Consider the following 22682-nt stretch of genomic DNA (forward strand, 5'->3'; position numbering starts at 1 on the left):
AAAATCAAGATTATTTCATAAAATTTACTATGTAAAAGTGAATAATAAATATTCTACGAACTATTAGAATTGATAACTTATTTTTAAGGCATTTTCTAATTTCCGAAGGTTATCAAACTGCTCAATTTTTTCATTAACGTTCATGACGTAATATTATGAAACATAGATTGTAGGTTGAATTTAAATAAAAAAAACAGGTTTCTGACTCAAAAATGTTTTTTTTCAGTCAAACGCTATTTCTTCAGTTTCAAGTCAATGGTGGCAGCACTATTTTGCTATTAAACGGAATTGAGACCCATTATCGACTTTCCGGTATGCTAGGTGGTTTGGTCAAGAAATAAGTACATACTTGGAAAAAAATATTTTTAAAAAACTTTCAACCTGTTTTTTTCCTGGTTTGAAATTAACCCGGAATTTTTGTTTCAGCACTTCACGTCATGTTAATGAAGAAAAAGTGCATTTTGGTAAAGTATTACAGCTAGAATATCAAATTCCTTAGTACTAGAGGAGCATCTCTTAAAACCCCCTTTAAAACTTTCTGAGAAATGTAAAATGCCTAAAAATACAGTGATCTATTCAAATAGTTAGTATAAGAGCAAGTTCACTGGTGTTGAGAAAAAGTGGTAGAAATTTTGACATTTTGAAAATTTTACCATGACAAATGTTTTCAAGATCTTGGGGCGTTTTTTTACAACACTGTTTCTATTTCAGCCGTATGTGATAAATATATTGCTATTTTTGCATCACAGCATGCGAAAATACAACACGTGTTGTAAAAAAACAAGAAGGCCACAGATCTTGAAAATGTTTTTGCATGGCAAAATTTTCAAAATTTGCCGTAAGTGTCAAAATTTCTACAACTTTTTCCCAACACCAGTGAACTTGCTCTAAGCATTATTATTAACATTTTCACAGTAGATTTTTCGAAAAAATCTTGATTTTTTTTTTGGAAAACATAAATGGTATTATTCTTATTTCGCACTGTTTTTCATATTTTCCTCAAGGCGAATTGCTTCGTCCAAAAAAAATAGTAAACTTATGCTTGATTAATCCGTTGAATAATCTGAAACAAGTTGTGGAAGAAAATGTTGGTGATTTTCAATCATTCATATTTTAACAAGAAAAACACATAGTGGTACTATTCTTGTATCGCTCTCTGTAATATCGTGAAGTGAAATGTCTCAAGCCTAGAGTGATTTTAGACGAAAATTTTGATCTTTTGAAATGAAGTAATTTTCTGTTACTACGGTGAAAATTTTATATTTTTATATATTTTTCTAATTTTTTTACTCTCCCCCTTCCGCTTCTACTCCAATAATTCAACTAAACACTTGTTCTCTAAAAAAATCCATTCCTTCATTTCCACTTGCCTCCTGTTTCACTTAACTGATTGCAACCATACCAGACAGCATTTTTCTGTTAATATGTCTCATAACACTTTCAGTAGATAACTTTTCCGTTCTTTTTAATCACCATCCCCCACCGCGAATTTGCCTGAATCTTGTAGTTGCAAATCATGTATGAAAGGATATTTCCAATTTATGTGAAACTGTCTCTCGTTCGCCTGAAAAAGTTAACATTCTGTCATTCTCTAGCCCATGTACAATTGAGCTTCAATGCTTAAAAATCCTTATTTGGATAGGATTTTATGTCAAATTTGGTCGAGAATCCCCATTTGGATAGGCTACATGTTGAACACATTGAATTAATTTTCTAATCCCTTTTATAGCTATTCAGAATTCTGAGATATATGAACACATCTGTAAAAAAAATGGCTAGGCACAATTTTCCCGTTTGTTTGGATAACGTGCCGTTATTAGGTCTACCCCTTTTCTGATAACTGAAATTAAAATCCGAGTCAAATTTAGAATCACGATCTGGTTAAAATTTGTACTATGCAAAACCCCTACACGCAGCGAAAAGATTTTTTATTTCAAAGGAAAGTGCAGCGAAAACAAAGGAAAATTTCCTTTGATTTTGGGATAAATAAAAATTCCTTTGTTTCAAAAGCATTTTCGTTTGTTTCAAAGAATTTTTGTTTTGAAAAATCTTTGATTCAAAATATTGATACTTTGAAACAAAAAACAGTTTCTTTTGATTCAAAGTTGCTTTCTTTTGCCACAAGGTAAATTAATTTAGATTTAAAAGCATTTATTCATTGAACCATTTTCTATTTATTCCAATTGGAAGCATTATTTTCCGTTGTTTTGAAATTCCTATTAGGAATTTCAAATAATAAAAAGAAAGGATTTCAAATTTAAAATTTATCTTTATTCACAAATAAATGAAACACTGGGTCACACACTGGTTCACTTCAATCGAATCATCCGGTTTAAATTTTCGTGGACCTGTTCGCTGGATTGGAGCGGTGTCACCTCGGTTGAGGCATCCAGGGACTTGGAATACCATCTATCGGCCGTGGTCCTGTAAAATTTCAAGCACTTATTAAAAATATTCACTATTCATTCTTTAATTAACATAAACTTACCATACTTTATCCTGAATCCTCCTAACTAAGCTAACTCTGATCCACATTTTCACTCGACCAGCCAAACCGTTTCAAATTCTTCTTACTCAATGCAAAAAACCTTCTAAGTTTGAAGTTTTTATTTTAAGAAATCATTCCTTTGCATTGAATACATTTTTCTTTGGTTGAAAGAAAATTTACTTTGTTTCCAAATAAAAATGCAATTGAACAAATGTCTTTTGAATCAAAGAATTTGTTTAAAATCAAAGTCCAAAATTATTCGATTAAAAAAATTAATTCCTTCTTTCAAAAATTATTTATTTGAAACAAAACCATAATTCATTGATTCAAAGAAAACAGGAGATTGAATCAAAAAAATGATTTTTTTGAATCAAAGTCAGTTTTGTTTTGTTTCAAAATCCAAGTTTTCTCTGCGTGTAGATTTTCGATTCAAAAACCCGTTTATAACTGTGCTACAGCTGTAAATTTCTAACGAAATTGGGAAGTTGGGGATGTTTGACGGTGAGTTATATTCCTGCCAGGTTAGTGAATGAAATGACGCACCACTGTAATTTTTCCAAAACTCCTCACAAATCTCAAGTGAAAACAGCTCTTAGCTAAGCAGGACGAGTTGGAAGTTTTTTTTTTGAGCTTTTATTCTGTCCCTAGACCGTCCCGATATTTCAACAGATACAAGACGAAATCATTACGAGAAAAGAAGAAAAGACTCTATGTATGTTTATGGCTTCTTCTGCTGCTTCTGCTGAAGGAAGATTGTCATCAAATTTCTTCACTGGATCGACGATACGTTACTTACAGATACAGTTTGGCACAATCATTCGGGTGTACTCACCTGAAAATAAAAAAAAACAATTAAAAAGTTTGTTTACTGAAAGAATTACTGTAAAAGGTTGAAGACATTAATTTGCAACTCTATGAAAATAATAACAACAATACTGAAGATTCATGCTGTAGTTTTTAACCTCTTCTCGAGGTTCCACTTGACGATGGCTCAATATTATACTGACGCATTGGAGGGATTTCTGTTCTTGGGCAACACCTGAATTTTGTAATTATTTAATCTGCTGTTATGAGTCGCTTTATTTCATCAAAATCAATGAAAAATTAAATTATGTTTCAACACATTTGTAGTACAAGTAATAGGCACTTCTGCAAAGTGATGTTATCGCAAAAAAAAGAAAACAAAATTCGAAAAGAAATCCTTTCGAGTCGTAAAGAATGGTTTAAGTATGATTGCTAAAATGCACGGAAATCCAAAGTTGGGTGTCCGGGGATCCGAGGAAACAAAACAGAAACAAAACCAAAAAAATAAAATAAATAAAAGTCAACCCTCCCACCCAACACAAAAAAAAAACCCAAGAAACTTTGGGGTGCGAAAGAAAGCTGGAGGTGTGTGTAATCACCATTTGTCACGCGGGAAAATTCAAACTTTGAACGGTCCGCCGCGCCATCCCATGGTTCGTTATTCCTAATTTAATTAATCCCGGCCATGGCGGCCCCTTCTGAGGGTTCACTCACGGTTAGATGGAAGGCAGTCAAGTGTGATGAGAACTAAATTAGGGGGTTCTTTTGGTCGTCCGTCGATGGGATGTGGCGTGGCAAGCCTGGGACGGAAATGACAACCTTGTAATTTGCCCATTGGATGAATTATGATTAGGCGCATGGTGTTCCGTTTTACCTCAACAAACGGGTTAGGTGGGCGACGCTGAGTTGGTGATTGTTTGGGTTTTCCCGACCGGAATGTTGACAAATCACCGGAAATGAGGAATTTAAATATCTTGGGGTGATGTTTGCTCAGGAGAAAGCTTCAGAGAACTTTTGTAACTGATTTTGAATTCTCACTTCAATGTTGTATGATCAAGCAAATGGAAAACAAAAATTAAAATAGTCTACGAGTGGTCAAAATTTAAAATGGTAATCAAAGTCTACACTCTACTCTACTTTTTTCTACTCTTCTCTATTCTACTCTTCTCTACTCTACTCTACTATACATTACTGTACTCTAGTCTATTATACTCAACTCTTTTCTAATCTTATCTACTACTAGATCAGCGAAGTAGAGTATAATACTTACTACTTACTTAACCCTTCATTTCATGATTTTTTATTTTTCGTTAAAAATCATTTTAAACAGTTGGAAATGATGAGTACATCAAGAAAAAAAATTAAAATTAAATACGATTTTTCACTTTTTCCATACATTAATTGTTGCAAATTTGTTACTTTATGAAACGAAGGGTTAATGATCCCGCGCCGATCCTCCGGTGCATAGGGCCGTGGTAAAAGACCTCCACTGTTGACGATCTGTAAAAGTCGTCGCCAAAGTTCCAGGTCGGTCATTTCTTTCGGATTCCGTAACAATTTCAAATCGGGAGCAGTAGGTTGTTAGCCTAAAGTCCCTATCCCGCGATAGGGCTGCCATCTTGGACTTAGCTGGCGGGAGCCGCATTTCATAAATTCAGCCGCTTGCTGCAAGACAGACGCTGTTTGAGCCGCCCCTGACCTGAAGAACAGACGCTCGGTTGTTGTTGCACGCCGCCCCTGACCTGGGGAACAGACGCGTGCGGCCACCTTCTCAGTCTGCATGCGACCAAAGCATCCACCGGGGTTGGGTACCCGATCTCCGCTTAGGTTACTCGCATCCCAGCCGGCACCGCGGGGAGGTAGAGATAGGAGTTGTGAATAATTGGTGATATGACCACTATGGAGTCTCGTGTTGCACATTATCCACCGTTTACCAGCCAAGTAGAGTATAATAGAGAAGAATAAAGAATAGTAGAGTAGAGTAGAGTAGAGTAGCGTAGAGTAGAGTATAGTAGAGTAGCGTGAAGTAGAGAAGAGTAGAGTAGAGTAGAGTAGAGTAGAGTAGTGTAGTGTAGAGTAGAGAAGAGTAAAGTCAGAATAGAGTACTCTACTCTACTCTTCTCTACTCTACACTACACTACTCTTCTCTTTTCTTCTCTTCTCTATTCTATTCTATTCTTCTCTACTTTTCTCTACTCGACTCCACTCTACTTCACTCTACTGTACTCTTTTCTACTCACTTTCCTCTTACTCAACTCTACTCTACAATTCTCTATTCCAGTCTACTTTACTCTACTCCACTTTACTCTACTTTACTCACTCTTCTCTTACTCTACTCTTCTCTACAATTCTCTATTCTACTCTACTCTTCTCTACTCTACTGTTCTCTACTCTACTCTACTCTACTCTTCTCTACTCTACTGAATTCTACTGTACTCTCCTGTACTCTCCTGTACTCTACTGTACTCTACTGTACTCTACTGTACTCTACTCTACTATACATTACTCTACTCTACTCTACCCTACTAGTAGTTTAGAATAGAATAGAGTAGAGTATAGTAGAGTAGAGTAAAGTATAATAGAGTAGAGTAAAGAAGAGTAGAATAGAGATGAGAAGAGTAGAGAAGTGTTAGAGTGGAGGAGAGTAGACTAGAGTAGAATCGAGTGGAGGAGAGAGGAGGAGAGTAGAGTAGAGTACAGTAGAGTACTACTCTACTCTACTCTATACTACTCTATTTTGCTCTACTGTGTCCTGTCTAAACTACTCACCCTACTACATCAATCTGTTTTATTTTTATCACTTTACTTTTGAGGTTTCACGAAAATCCTTTAATAGCTCTTCTCAACCAAATCCAAAAACCTCTGTTTCCGATAAATGAATTTCGGTTTTTTCGATTTAATTAGTACCAAACCTATCCCAATTTGTGACCTTCACACTTACTCGGCAAAATTCATGAATAGCATATTAGAAGTAGACGAATGAAAAAAAAAAATCCCGAACCTTCATCCGTAGACGACACGCCAGCCCAAATAATCTCCAGCAGTTTAATAAAGGTAAGATGGCATCCACTCCCACCGAAGCTCCACGCCAAAGCTTTGAACTTGAACTTTTCATTAGCTGGCTGTGCTGCATCAGCCTGCAGGTGTAGGTGTGTTTCAATGATTGTTTAGAATAGTTCAATTTCTAATTCATCTTGGAACAAATCCTTCTTAATCAATCTTTAATTGTGATTTTTCCGAAAATTTGACATTAGAAAATTTAACCTTTAGCTTCGATACAATAACTTAAAAAATGTGGAAAATTTAACAAAAACTGATTCATTCTAATATACATGGCAGATGTGAGTTTAAATTAGTTGCTCTACCGTAAGGGGGTTCATGTGCCACCTACCCAGCCTTGGAACAGTTTCAATTTTTGCCATTTTTCCACTCCATTTCTTCCGTAATGAACTGTTTTGGGGACATTTCGAAACCGAAAAGAGAAAGTGTTGTTTGTTTGCTGTTTTTTTTTCAGTTCTTTTGAAACACAAATTCATGTTTCAATCGAACGTACAAGGACGGCGAAATATTATTGCTGGTTGTTAGTATTGATGTATTGGAATTCCTGGGTTTTTCACGATCCTGCCGAAAAATATTGATCTATGAACATATTCATCGAACGCTATTGCAAAAACCCTTTGACAGATCGTCACAAAATTTTGCATATGCAATTTCCATATTTTAAAACCCTAAACCCCTCTCCCCCAAAAGGCTTGATTGAGTCCCCTGGTAATGAACGCTGCTGTTCTTAGCATGTCTGGCAGCAATTGAACAAAGAAAAAGTAAACTAAAATCGCGAGCAAAATTTTACTCATTTAGAGAGCTCAAAATGTGTATAATCTAGTGAGAGGAAATGTGACCATACGAATTAAACTATCTTACAGTATTTATGAATCTCAATGGAAAGAGATTTCCATTTAGGAGATTCATTTTAAGTTATATAAAAAAAATTAAAACATTCTACATCGTAACTAAAGTTTACAAAGGATTTACCCTACAAAATTAAAAAAAAATCTTAAGCTTTGTTTGACTTGTTTCATCGACTAAGTTTTTCTTTGAATGTTTAAAGCAATTTTGTTTCGAATGTTGAACGACTATTTATTTCTTTCAATTCAGGTAGTTATTGACTGACAACGACAACAAATAATTCAAAAGGCGGGTGTGGTGTGTTCTTATTCCAGGAGTAAAGGTAAGGTTTTGGACGGTTTTTGATGAGTATAGATTATCGAAAACATACATTATGGTTTGAAAATTACAAAGATCTACTAAAGGTAAACATGATGTGTTTCGTAGAAGGACTTAAAAAAATACAGTAACGTTAACTTTTACATGGGCAGAAAGTAGAGCTTTTCCCGGTACATTTCCACTGAAAATCAAAACATTTGATCGATGACCCTTCCTACAAACATTTTTTTTTGGAAATTTTCTATTCGAAATTTTCAAAAAATGTATATATTTTAAATGTTTTTTAATTTCATTGGTGCTAATTCCCTTAGTTTTTACTTTCAATATTTTTAAAATTGTACTGGTAGCTCTAGAATCTCATCAAAAACTTTAAAAAATTCTTTCAAAGTAGTTACAGAGCTATTAAAACAAAGAAAATTGCATAAAAAATATCTTCTAATCTGAAATTTGGTGGCAAAGCTGACAAATCCTGTATGCAGTCTGAGAAGGTCAAATTATCTGAAATTATTAGAATTATCTGAAATAACCTGAATCCATGAATAAATCCATTTTAATCCATTATTTTTTAGATTTCCTGATTGTGGAAGGTATTTTATTAAAAAATGCTCAATGATTAAAAAAACAGTAATTACTTGAAACCACTATAGCTTTTTTGTAATAACGTCTATCGTTATACGATCTTGAGTAGAAAAATTTGTCTTAATTTAAGCTTTAAAAAAAAAATCAGTAAATCAGTATTCAAAATTTAACGATCCGTAAAAAAACAATTGTTTATGAGAAATCAGTTTTTATATTTCTCCTGAGTAAAATGTCCTAAAATCCTATTCGCACTTCAGACTCAATGCAAGTCGCTACAGCAGTTTAATCTTGCTTGAATTTTGCATGTTACTGGCTTTTGATTAGAGATGTACCGAATAGTGGTATTCGGCGAACGGCCGAATACCAAATATTGACCTTTTCAACTATTCGGCCAAACGAATATTCGGCCGAATATTCTATTGAGTTTTTAATGAAAAAAAAAAAAACTTTAGCGAGTATTTCAATGCTCTCTATTTCTTCAATATTAATGCCCCTCATGTTTTTTAGTCGATGATTTTATACCAGATGATATAATCGGATGATATATTACAAGGTATTTTCAAGTAGGGGTTATTCTGATTTTTAAAATGTCACCAATAACTAAGATGACATCAGATGACTAGTCGCTTCTAGGGCATTTATCCCCAAAGAGATTGTGTTCCGGTGAAATCTGGGACAAAACATGTCAAAACAGGCGCCAAGCTATTTGAATTTGCTTCTTTGACATTGAGTTAGATGACGGTTGAATTTGAGCAAGATAACTTCAATATATTTGCTGAAAAGAAAGATGATTTTTAACCTTAAGTATACCATACTTTCAACCAGACGTATCCACACGGTCAGGCATTCAGGATGGTTTAAAAAAAAATTTAAAAAAGGGCAAAATTTATGTTTATTTTGAAAGTTTTGAAAAATTGTTAGTGAACAAAAAATCTTAAAGTTTTAATAGAGAAATTTAAGTTTTTAGTTGATTTAGCAAATAATCTGAATAAACCCGAGCAAAACTCGAGACGTTTTAAATAATATCTGGACATCCCGGCCAGATTTGACTTATCTGGAATATTTACTGGATTTATGGGTAAGCCTGAATATTTCCAGAAAATCTGGAATAAACTATAATCAAAGTATAAAACTATACTTGTCAGCATTCTTCTGTACGATCTACAGTGAAATATACGCGGATACACCTTAGATGTTTTGCTGAAACCATAAGTTTTTAATGATTGTGTAGCTTTTAAAACATTACTTTGGAGTATTTTATAAATTATCCATTTGGAAAATTTTACAAGTCTGTAGTAGATATTCGGCTTAACGGTTTTTCGGCGGTATTCGGCGCCAAATATTCGGTACATCTCTACTTTTGAAACAATAATCATTATATCCCTGGAGGGTAATATTAAACGTTTTTAGTAACCAATACTGTCAAGGTTATATAATTTTAACATGTAGAGTTTTCAACCCAGTATATTATTATAATAACCTCTTGAATGTTTGTCTTAAATTGATTTTTTTTAAAATTTTTTTTAATGGATAAATCTAGTCAAAAACTGTAATAAATTTAGAATAATCCCGAAATAATGCATTTCTATCTCTTTGTCGATCTTAAATTTACAAAAATCAACATCATTGTTGGCAAAAGTGAATTCGATAGCAAACTTACCTAAAACGCTTTGGATTCATTATATTATGTTGATCCCTCACTTATTTTAGTTTTTCTACTGTATACTGTAGTTCTTTTTTATTGTTTAATACCAATTGTGGTAAAAACCTCTAGAAATCATTGGTTTGAATCAAAAATCCATAAAATAAAAAAAAATGTAAAAATCTGGTCTAAAACCCTCGGTAAAATTTAAATTTCTCCTGAAAAAATAAGTTTTTGTTGATCATTAATTTAAAAATATCAACAGAATGTGGGACTGTTTCATTTATGCAGTGTTCGGCATCGCTAACTGACAAATTAGCGCCGCTAAATAAATCGCTAACACGTTAACAAAGTTAACGGTCGCTAATTAAATACGCTAAATGTGCCGAAAAAGTTATCGCTTTAAGCTTAAAGCGCTAATCGCTAATTGTTGACCAACATTAAGGACGGAACAAATATCAAATTCTTTTTTAGTCACGCCCTTCCCCCTTTGATTTCAAAAACTCCCCAAGGGGGAATAAATAAAATTTCAAGTATTTAATTTAAAATTAGATAAATTGATCGAATTCCCATAAAACTTTATTAGCAAAACCAAAACTGTCAAAGATAGGGATAAAAAAATAAAAACAACCGAATTTTCGAATAATTACAAGAGCAAAAGAATATAATATGGATGATGGGAGCTATATCTCTTTTTTAATTTAAATTTTGGTCAAAAATTTACTCGATTTAACGGTTTTGTGCAAAGTGGATAAATGCAATTTTGTTGCAAACAATCTTTTGTGCAATTCATTCCATTTTGTTGTTTTTGGCATTATTTTACGTTATCCTCACTTAAAATCTTTAACCTGATTTCTCCTTTTTCAAACTTGCTGGAGCATTGTCAAACGTGAACATTCATGCAATTTCTATTTGAACTTAAAACGAATGCTATAATGGTGATTTTATCAAATTTTAATATTAAATGATCTGTAAAATCTCTAAGAAACTGTATTGTGAAAAGTAAATATCTCAACCACTTGGAAGCAAATGCTGATGAGAAGTTGTTAAAAATGATTTTATATTGTTCAACCTTTTTTATTGTTATCTTCTTCTGAAAAATTTGCAAAAAAAAGTGCTAAAAGATAAAAAATTACACTAAGTACATATTTTCTCTAACTCGGGTACGCATTCCTCCAATGAATCCCATTAAACAATCAGAACGATGCCCGATGTCACCTTGACTTGATTAATGAAGAAAGTATATCTACCATTAATGATTCGAGAGATTGATACAAATATATGAGAGTTAGCGGTCTTCAATTAGCGGAACCAAAAAATAGCGGAACTTTTTAATTCGCTAAATCAATCAAAACTTAGCGGCAAAGTTGAACCGCTAACGAAAAGTTAGCGGACTAACTAGCGTATAGCGGATTAGCGCTTTTGTGCCGAACACTGCATTTATGTATCTTAAAATTTTATTAAATCAGAATTAGTTTTGAATATAGATTCATATTACATTTAGGTAACACAAATTATAACAAGGATATTTAAAGAAATAAATTTCAAATATAATTTTCATGTAAAATAATTTTTTCAATAGAAATCACTAACATTTCCAGGCGTAGGATTTTTTTTAATGTGTTGATACTTACGGTTTCAGCAGAGGAAATCTGCCACTCCGTCGGCAAAACCAAAACAGTTTGTTTTGGTTCCGCATGCTTCGAGTCAATTCGCAATTGCAACAATAGCGGTGATGATTAATGATGACAGCTGATGATGGTAAACACGGTACAAATGTTTACATCATCACACTGTGAAGCCAAATAACTCAATTTAGGTTCGTGGTAACTCACCAGTGTTGCCAGATATTCTAAGTGGTTAGCTCAGAATATCACACGAAAATGAGAAAACTAATAAGTGAGGATATCACTTCAGTGAATATCGCTATCGCTTATGTTATAAGTAGTTATTTAAGGACTTGACGAACAAAACGAATAAAGATTTACTCTATTCCACCACTGAAACCTGTGTTTTCAACATAATGTTTCAAAATGACAAAAACTTTAATGAAAATGAAAAAATTTTTTTTAAGAAAAACATTACTAGTCTATTGCACTGGAATAATTTCACAGCTGAAAATTTATGAATATGGGTTTAAAATCTTCAAAATTACAAAAACTAAAGTGGGATTCACCGACTAAATATTTTAGTTTTACCTGAAAATGACTTAGAAAATGCTAAATTTTTCATTTCTTAAAAAAGAGCCACTGTTTTTTTTCTTTTAAACTTCTTTTAGAAACACACCGTGTAAAATGATATGAGAACTGGAAGAGCAAATGAGTTAAGCTGGATATAGCATGGGAAAGCTGTATATATTTTTTAAATACCGTAAACTGGGGGAACTTTGATCAGCGGGGTAACTTTGATCAACATGAAATTTTTGCAGATAATCATCATTAATTAAGTATAAAGTTAAAATATCTGAAAACAGTTTACTACATTTTAAAGCCTGTAAATTGAGTTACAAATAAGCTAAATTTGGTTTTTGTTAGGAGATTTTTTATACTACTAAAAATATTATTTTAAAATCTTAAAATATCTGGTTTTTTGCAGGCTCACAAATAAACATCTCTCCTGATCAAATTTAAGCATTTAGGAGCAAATAGGTTATTTAATGTAAAGTTTAATTTATTTTTCTTGGTTTAGGTAAAGTTTAAGTGTTATTTTTATGGTCATTTGATGATAATTTTTGGATATTGAAAAAAACGGTCATTTTCCATGAAAAAGCCTGTATAGGAAAAACGGCTAAAAACCCTATCAAATGGTAAAGTTTGAAGAAACAAAGAACGTGGGAACAGTACGAGGACTGGGGGAATTGCATGAAGGTGAAGTTTTATTTGTTTTCGAGGCCAAAAAATATTGAGAAATGTTTATAATTTTTGCCCCTAAATGTATGCAGCAACATTGTCCATCTTTCGAGTATATTTGTTTTTGAAAGAAAACGTTGAAAAATTCAATTGAGTCCAAACAAAAATTACTATTATCGATGTTTTGAGCCTTCTGTGCTTAATGGCATCAAAACAATAAATTTGAAGATGTTGAGATACGTAAAAACCATAGTGATCAAAGTAACCCCGAAACTCAAAATCTGGTTTTGTAACAAACATTTAATTATGACCACAAAAGTCCTTTGAATTTACTTTAATCCATGATCATGTTCAAAACTCCTCACCTCAGTAAGGGTTTTAAAGCTTTTAGGTATTACGAAAAAGCAAACCCTTCCAAAATATTCTAAAATGGATGAAAAAAGTGATCAAAGTTCCCCCAGTTTACGGTACCTGTTTTGTAGAGATTGAAGTTTTCGTAAATGTAATCGAGATGCTTAATCTCCAGAGCACTCTACAGAGAAGTGATTTTTTTTTCTAAATTTTGTACATGACAATTCCACGTAAGAGTATGGTCAAAATAAATACCTAAGTATTTAAAGCTTTGTACTTCTTGTATGACAAACTGATTCATATATGGGTCCCTGTGTGGTGGTACGTATTGCTTTCCTCGGCGAGCGAAACATCATATATATCGTTTAAGCGTTATTTAATGAGAGTAAATTGCTTTTGAAATGTGTTGATAGCAGCTTTGAAACATTTTCCAAGTAATCTATAATAGAGCTTGCAAACTTTCCTGAATAGAAGAGAGCTGTATCATCAGCAAAAAGCCAGGCTGTGCGAATTAGTGGGAGATTTAAAAAAAAATGCCTCCATCCTAGAATAACAGGTTAAGTAGAACAAATATATGATTTTTATCATCAAACCTTCGAATCTAAGCTCTAATTAACACTTTAAAGAGAATTGAAAATCTCAAAACAGATTCGATAAAGTTTTTCTTATGGATAAACTGCCTCCATGATATGGCAAGCCTAATTTTTGCTTTATCCCATAAAATTATAGAAGACATAGATTTTTATAAAAATTCATGTTGGTCGTATGAAAGTTATCAGTGTCTAGTGTTTTCAATGAAATTATACGGAAATATTTCCTGAAAAACAGCCGCTCGGTTTGAAGTTCAGCGTTTTAGACAACAGTTATAAGAATATCGTTTTCTCGAAAACTGGAGGAGATTTCAACATAAAAATTACTTTAATGTATAGAAAACAGATGCCTGCTCATGTGTACATAGTAGTTGTACACAAATTCGATGTAATATTTGATTAAATCAGTATTCTGCTTAATAGACGCACATAGCCTGCTTCTCCCCTCTCCCCTATTTTCAATTAAGGAATCAAAAATTTCAGAAATCGCGATGAGGCTGCTCTAAACCCGTATTGCATTTTATAAAACGCATTGCTTTTATTAAGAAAATTTAGAACTCTAATTATGATTAATTTCTAAAATATTTTACAAAAAACGCTGAAGCTAAATATAAGGCTATGATCATTTATAGTTCTAAACGGGTGTATTTAAAAAAATATTCATTTGATCGAAAAACTTTCTATTTATGGAGGAAGTGAAGCTGTTGATAAGATATTTAACATAAAAATATAAAAGAAAAACTTTTCATTTATTACACGATATACTCTCACTTTATCATAAAATTTCTATTGTATCTTTGTACACTTTTTTCAGTCATGTGTTGATCTTTTATTCTTACCACAGAAGCAAAACCTTTGCAAAATCATGACATTTTACACAAATTCACCTGGAAAACTAACTGGAATCTAGTTGGAACCTTTTCATGAGTAGGCATTTCGAAGAATTTGACCTCTTAAATTCGGTATTACCTATCATAAATTTATTTGTCCATCAGAACACATCTGTCACACATTGCATAACAACTGGTTGCTTAGATTGCGATCTATGGAACTGCTCACTATTAGTAATTAACTTAGTGTCTGCTAGTCAGGCAACACATTTTACCTGCCGGAAACGGATTTACTGTATAGTTAAGGTGTCTGCATTCAGATATCCCCAATAACCATAGATTTTTAACCATAGTTGAGATCAAGGGTTCCACTACGATGGTTGATTTGATCTTCGTGAGCATTCCAGGGTGGCTCCTTAAACTTTTTAACCATTTGGGTCAAAAACAATTCAGAAAAAAACCAACAGTTAATGAATTTTCTAGTCGACAAAGAAGAATTTCCGTGGCGATTGTGAAAAATTATTTTTATAATGTCTCTTTGCATCGTAAATATCTCAAACATATGTGAATTTAAAAAGCTGAGAAAAATAATCAAGATAGTTTTTTTATAACCAACACAACACTGCTAAATTTATGCATATCCGAGCTCTAGTAAAGTAGCTATCACCGAAATAAAGTGCCCGAATACTTAATGATCATAGCCTAAGGATCACCTTTTCCGGCACAATCGTAAGGTACCTATTCTTATTTGGGTTCGATGGCAGGTGTTCGTGGTGGAAACTTCACGAGTGAGAATTGTACTGCTACCGGAACCAGGCTAAGATTTATTTTTCCAAAAAAAAAACACATGAAAATGGGCATTAATGAATATTATTGTACAATATAAACTGTTTAAAAATTCATCATTTTGTTTAAATTTTGATGCTTCACAAATATCAAAATCACAAAGCAGCTCTCTCTAATTTCGGTTAAAAAACAACCATTTTCCTATTTCTCCTCGATATTTCCTTGTGGTTGAAAAGTAACCACTGTTTCACTTCTCAAGAGAAGTTAAAAAATGACTTCTATGGGAGAATTCAAAAAATCACTTGACCCGAAAAATTGAGAAAATGGTTATTTTTGAACCGGAAATGGTTTAAATAAATCAAGCGTGTGGGTCAATTCACGATGATGCACGCTCGGCCGTATTGAACCATTAATGCTTGAAAAATAACCATAATCGAAGTTTTGTGGATCAAGTCGTTTTATGAGTTTTCAGTGAAAACTCATAAAATGAGATTTGAAGAAGAACTTGGATTATGGTTATTTTTCAAACATGGTCGAAAAGGTGAAAATGAGCAGAAATTGATGTTTTTTTTTTTAATTTTATTAGCAAAACTCAGTAAACTAAAAGGAAGATGATCAGAATAAGTGTAGAATAACAGAAATTAATTCGTGGTCCTTTCATTAGAGCTTATATTGGAAAATATTTTTATCAAGACAATGCAAGTAACAGTTTTGATCAATATTGTACTTGATCCGGTTGCCTTCACCGGTATTTCCACTGTTGGATGCTGGCAACAGAGAACTGTGGTACCGGTCTACGGAGGTCTTTAAGTCGGTCACTACTGCTACCATTTTTGATGTACTGCTGTCTCCTCCCTAGTGACCGCAATAATTCTTGACCCCATTCATCTCTTTCAATGCTGGGCTCAACTAGCAGCTTTTCCAAGGCAATGTAAAATGTGTCCTTAGATGCCTGGCAACAAAATTGAACAATAAGGCATCTGGTTCAATCTGAAACAGAAGAGTGATCTTCTAAATTGTTTTACAATAATCAATAATTCATATCCTTACCTCTAAGTTATGTTTCAAGACTCTCAAGTATTTGCCGAATTCGTATCCAAAGGTTCCGGGTAAGAAATCTTCCTTCTTGTGAACTTCCCGATAGAAAAACAAACTTCCGGACCAGGCAGACTTAGCATCTTCAGGATTGCCCGAATGATTTCAGTGATTGGTCTCTGATTTAATGCGAACTATCTGAGCCAAAGAGTCGCCTTCTAGCTAGGGCACGGTAAGCGCGTAAACTGTATCTGATACTTCCACCATATCCGCTGCCCGGAAGGTAATTGAAGTCACCAAGTGGAACATAACTTTGTTTGCGGATAATTCTTCTGAAAAACCTTATCGTGAGTCAGCTCAACCAACGTAACCAAAATGTTGAACAGTTGATAATTTGTTCCGTAGAAAGCAGCTTCCTTCAGAAACTCCGGCTAATTATTTTCCGACGTTTCACTCGAAGTCTCCCGTTGCAAAGACTGGAAGGAAACTGATGAAGTGATTCGTGAATATTGCAAAAGAATGGAAATAATGTTAAAAATGTACCTACCTTTGGTTTTTGCATAACAGCACTAAATTGCGGAATTTTGGAAAAGAAAACCGGAGAGCATCTCTTTCGAGTTACTGAAAAAACAAACAATGGCGGATCGAAATTTCAACCATTATTATGATTTTCCACGAGAACTTTGAATATGGTTGAAATTTAATAATTCAATCTGGTTGAAAAATAACAATAATCGTAGTTTTTAGAGAAAACCCATAAAACGGTTGAAAAAAACTCGAAAATGGTTATAAAAAAAATGAGCGTGTGTAGCTCCCTTTTGTGGTAACAGATCGCACGTCCTGTTTACAAAATTTTACGAACGAGAAATGGGGTGCGGCGAAACTTTTCGTGTAGCTGCACGGTCAAGAAATTTAAGTCAAAACTCAGTTTAGGTATAGCAACAAACCAAGTCCAATTTTATGAACTAAATTTAGGGGTTTATTCAATTTCTTTAAGGAAATCTTTCCTGGAATGTACAAAAAGTTGAAAATTCATAAAAAGTTTGAAAAGAAGGTTTTTTTTATTGAAATGTTTCAACATATTTTTGAACCCTTTTTTCAACATATTTTTTTCTGGATCAGTCCACTTTGCATTGAATATTCTGCGCTTTTACTTGAAACAAAAAATCTCATCGAATATTTAAATGTGGAAGCTTCTAAGAAATTCGAATATGCCGAATCGAATATCCCGAAGCTTCTTGTGCAATTTTGACCGGAAGCTGTAAACAAATTCACATACTTGAACGACGACACTATGCAGGTACAGAAGAATTCAGTATTGGAAAATTCGCCGGTAAACTGAGCTGAAAGAAAAGGCTAAACTATTCAAAATTTTTACGATATGATATTACAGAGCAATAAAAATCACGTCGGGTAATTTAACTTTTAAGTTGAAACCCATTTATTCTAATATTTCTATTTTCAGCTGGATAGACGAAAAATATAATTATTGATTTTTCATTATTGAATACAGAAAACATTAAATTTCTTAACAACTAGTTTTCGTTTTCAAAGTTTTCTATATCCCACAACTGAGCTGAGAACTATTGCCAAAAATGTGTGATTACTAATGAGACTCTGAGTCACTTCACTCGCCTCGCAGAAAAAGACCCAATTATATATTCACCTGTAAAAAAAATGTTACCTGACAACAATGCAAAAAATAACCTCACCTGCATACTCCTTACACTTCCGTCTCAGAAAGCTAGACTTCAAGCAGCGCGGCCTCTCGTGGCCACCGCTCACGTTCATCTCGATATGAGTCGAGCTCCGTTTCCGGTTCCGTTGCGTCGAGCTGTGCGTCGACTTAACCGAAGCATTGGTCGACCGTTGCTGCTGCTGCTCCCCACCAAGGCTACTGTTTCGCTGATGTTGCGAAAGTTCCGACGATCGTCGGGATCGCGAATGTCTACTTCCGGCGATATTGTTTCCACTGTTACTGTTACTATTGTTATTGGTCAGGTAAATCGAGTTCCGGTGATTGTTTGCGGCTAGACGAGCCGACGATTCGGTCCTGGAGATTCCATCCGATTGATCATGGTTCTGATCCTGATTCTGCTGATCCTGGGACCCGGCTCGGTTGAAGATCGTGTAGATCTCCTGGGGACAGATTATGTTTGGCAGCGGCGAGGTAATCGGGGTAATATCGTCGGCATCCAACAGGCTGCTGCATCGATTGCTGTTACTCGTGATGCTCAGCGTTGGCCTGGAGCCGGAATTTGGCAGCATGACGGAGGCCATTGATCCCGGAGCCGGGGGACTGTTGGCCAGATTTGGCGGCGTGGGCGGTGGCACGGCCGACGATGGCGATGAGGGCACTTTCCCCTCGAAGGCGTTCCTCATCGGCGGCGGAGTATTTGGCAACGGTGAAATCGGGGACAAACTATTGGCGCTTTTCTTCATTTTGTACGATTTTTCCCTGACCTTGGTCAGTCAGTGGGGAGGCACTTTTCCGAATGAATATCAAAGAATGGGGAACGAAAAACTTCACTCACACTCCCACCACATTCATAACATCATCATCACCTTCTGCACCGAGGAGCCAAGGAACAATGACATCCAAGCTTCGTCGTCGCGTTTTTCTTTCTTGTTTTTTTGGACTTTTCCTCCATCACTCGACGACGATGACGATGGTGAACGATTCAGCATTAGGATAATCTCTGTTTGTGCTCTTTTTTACGACAACATCATCACTTCTCTGTACTAGAGTATGAAGAAGGTATGAAAGAAAACCCTCACCAGAACCTTCCCTTCGGCCTCTGTGAATGGGGATGGATGGATAGAATGGGGGGATGATGTGGATTACATACAACCCAGAGGTTTCGGTGTAAAAAGGTCGACCCAAAACAAACACAGCTAGGAGGACCCTACGAGTCCTAGGTATGAAGGTGCTCAAAGAGAAAAACTTTCGTAAGCCAAGATTGACGCAGCACCACAAGTAGGTAGCAGCAGCAAGCAGCAACAGCAAAAGCACGAGGACGGTGTTATGTTTGGAAAAGTCCACAAGAATATGGAAATTGCGAAGGTTGGAAATTAAAGCTGCACTCGTTAGCTGCGATCCAGCGGATTTGGGTTGAGCTGCTCAGGATTTCGTTGAGTGTTGTTTTACTTTCTTCAGATGCTGAACTTTCACCAATTTAAGCTGGGTTCCAAAACTTTTAATGTTCAATGAAATTTGAGGAAACTTTTCTTCAGAACTCCAGTTTTTGATAGATAATAATTGAACTCAATAATTTTGGTCTTCCTTTGGTTCTTTATTAATTTCTTGGGTTGTAAAATTATTAAATCATAGAACAAAAATATAAATTTAAAAAATCGTGACAAAAATTTAAAAAAAATTGCTAGTTTAATTTGTGTATTTTTTCTAGTTTTAATTTTTTCTCTCAAGTAACTTAACTTTTATAATTTTAATAATTTTTGTAATTTTTGTCTAAATATAATTTAAGTGATTCATAATCAATGTTAAGGCACTTAGACTTTTTAGGATATATTTTTTTATCGTCTTGATTCTAAATGATGAACCTGAATTTTGAGGAATTTTTGTTATTCTTGAATTGTTTCACTAAACCTTTTAATAACAAGAATGTTTTAGTACGCATCACAGAAAGCGGGGAAAAATAAATCAGATTTAAGACGGTTGTCAAAAAATAATAACGGGTTTTTCTCACGCGGAAGAAAACTATTGAAAAATTTCGGTCTTGTAGTGGAAGGTGTTTTTAGGAAATGGAGGATCATCACAGGAGTGTTTACGAAAAAAATGTTTCACTTTGTTTTGTTGAATAAACTTTGAATGCATGGATGGAAACTGATAAAATTTTCAGTAAAGCTGCTTAGTGTGTACATGTGCAAATTTTTGTGACTTTCTGTCAAGTGATTTTCGAGATAGCATCCAATGAAGAAGTTTTTCGACTTTAATTTTTGGGCACCACGTGCGCCTTCTAAAATGTACATATACTATGAACTATCCACTTTTTCAAGTCAAGGCTATTTTAGGCTATTTAACGGTTTCTGTTCTCTGAAGCTTAACCCTCAAAATTAATAAAATTTTAATTTGGTCGATTTTATGACAAATTTTGTCAGTTGTCCTCCTTCGGCACAAAATCAACAAATTTGGAAACCTGCCAGGTTCCCTTCAAAAAGTTCGTCTTGGTGTCCGTTACGAAATTATTCAAAATATTTTCCCGCTGGCGGTCCCAATATTTTGCGCACGATTTGAGCACTGTATTTTGTTAATTTTACAGTGAATAGCTTTTTATTTTGTAGAAATTGAAGCTACCTGTTATTTAGTCAGCTAGAAGAACCAGTCAGAAAAATTTATGTTTTCTATCTCATCCCTTATCAAAACTGTCGGATTGCACTTGATAAAACCTCTCACATTCCTTTACTTCATGGAGTGAATCATCTTCACTTTTATTCGAATTTAAGCTCACTGTTAGATCATATAAGACTCTTTAAACGATTTAGAACATGCATTTCGGCCATAAAGTTTATTTCCAGCTGTTTTTTTGTCACCCACTTTCCTGGATTTTTCTGGATCCGGCACAAAAAAATTGTTAATGTGCAGCTGTCGAATCTTTAGTATTTTTATGAGATAAAATATTTCTACAAATCGTTGAATCAGCGCGACTACGTCATTTCAATGATTAAAACTTTCTTAAGTGACTTAAAATGAAAATTTGAAATGAAAACTTCTATGGAGGGATGTTTAATTATTTTATGTATAATAGACAAAATTCGAGCACTATAGAGACAGTACGCAGAGCTTTGAAAATTCTTCTATTTATTTTTTGTTTTGAACGTTGATTTTTTTTACAAATTAGGGTTTTTGTTTATGTTCCCAGCAAGTCCCGGCAAAATGTTTGATACCATTAGAAAATTGATAACTTCAATAATCATATGCAAAAAAAAAACACGCGCAAACTCGCGCGTTGTTGATATTTTTAAGTTTGAGGTTTAAAAATATTGATAGATTTTTTCCACAAAAAAGTCACCTAGGACTTCGTTTATTTTAAATCAAAGCTCAGTAAAATTAATGTTCTTTTTCGAACATTTTCAAATGTTATTTAACTTTCAAAAACATATAAAAAAATCTAGTTTTTTTTTTTAAATTTTACAACTTTTTTAACCTGGATTATCTATCATGTCATCTAAATGTTAGAAAATTTCTAATAGAAAATTATGAAAAATTACGAAAACGGTAAAAATTATTTTAAATGATCTTAAAAACGTTTGATAAGTCAAAATAAACTTTTTTATTGATTTCAAAACTAAAAAATACTTTTGGCCAACTTTTTCTTCTACGTACTCCTATGTGCTACGGTTAAATTTAAACCGTAGCTTTTATCAAAGAAAACCTGCCGGCATATCGAAATAAAAAATAGTTCTGAATTCCAATTTTCCAAATGGAAAAGCAAGAAAATGATTTCAATACATCTAGTGGAGGTAATTTAATAAGAAAAATATATTGTACCTAGTACGCACTCTCTGGAGCCACCAAACAGGTTGCAAGGGCTCACCTTATATTTAAACATTTTAAAATCGTTCTAGAAAATTCAGAAACGATTAATCTGGGATTGAATAAAGGAAATACCGTAATCCGGGGTAAGATTGATCACTTTTTTTCAATATTTTTCGACTACGTTTTCTATTAAGGGGAATGTGGCATGTTCCATATTTTCAAAACCCGTACTGGACTCCTATGAATGTAAAACATGATTGCAGAAATTTATTTGACTACTTTAAATTTGATTCAAAAATCGATTTCGTCTTTGTTTAGAATTTGATGCTTTGGGGTAACTCTGAGTCTCTATTTTGACGAGTTTTAACTCTGTTTTAACGAGTTTTCTTGATCATTAAGAATACAAAACACTTCCATAATATTTTCAAATGCTAGTTTATCAAACTCAAATGATATTAAATTAACCCTCCAAAGCTGTTCGGGTCAATATGATCCGAAGCGCACATTTCAAACCTCTTTATCACCAGAATAACTGGGAATTTGGACAGATCTAATATGTTCTATGAAAATATTAATCAAATTAACGACAAAAAATTGTCGTTTTTTTAAGTAAGATTTTTTTTCTACTGGAAGATCTTAGATAACGGTCAAAACTTTCATTGGACCCCAACATATCTATACATTGTCGGATAGATGGATTCTTAACAATTTCAAACATCAATGAAACACTTCTATACAGAAAAGCTGTCAGAAGTTATGAGTATTTTGAAAATAAAATTGTTTTTACTTTCTGAACCAGTTTCTGATAACCTGCTAATACATATGACCCATTCCAAGCACCCCTCAACTGGAGAACCGATTTTTATTTTTCATTATCAAAAAATAAATTACATAGCGTTAGAAAGGTTATTTTTTGAGTGTCATTTTCCATTAAAAGATTTTCAGCTACCTTTTTTTAGAATTTAGTATGTTAACGTAAAAATTTAGAAATTTTAGTATGAAATAAA

General features: G+C 33.8%; 1 protein-coding gene across 10 annotated transcripts in view; it reads right to left on the minus strand.

Moving 5' to 3' along the window:
• Window positions 1–22682, minus strand: part of LOC129749354 (probable phospholipid-transporting ATPase IA) — a 267863-nt gene that overhangs the window by 222130 nt on the left and 23051 nt on the right. For all 10 annotated transcript variants that reach the window (XR_008738026.1, XM_055744303.1, XM_055744302.1 and 7 more), the window contains exon 2: window positions 17891–18920. Coding sequence is in view for 9 of the 10 variants with exons in the window: in XM_055744303.1 (XP_055600278.1) it covers window positions 17891–18620 (730 nt within the window). In the remaining variant the exon portion in view is untranslated. The remainder of the gene's footprint in view (window positions 1–17890; window positions 18921–22682) is intronic.

The sequence above is a fragment of the Uranotaenia lowii genome, chromosome 2, assembly GCF_029784155.1.
Source record: "Uranotaenia lowii strain MFRU-FL chromosome 2, ASM2978415v1, whole genome shotgun sequence".
NCBI classification, from domain to species: domain Eukaryota; kingdom Metazoa; phylum Arthropoda; class Insecta; order Diptera; family Culicidae; genus Uranotaenia; species Uranotaenia lowii.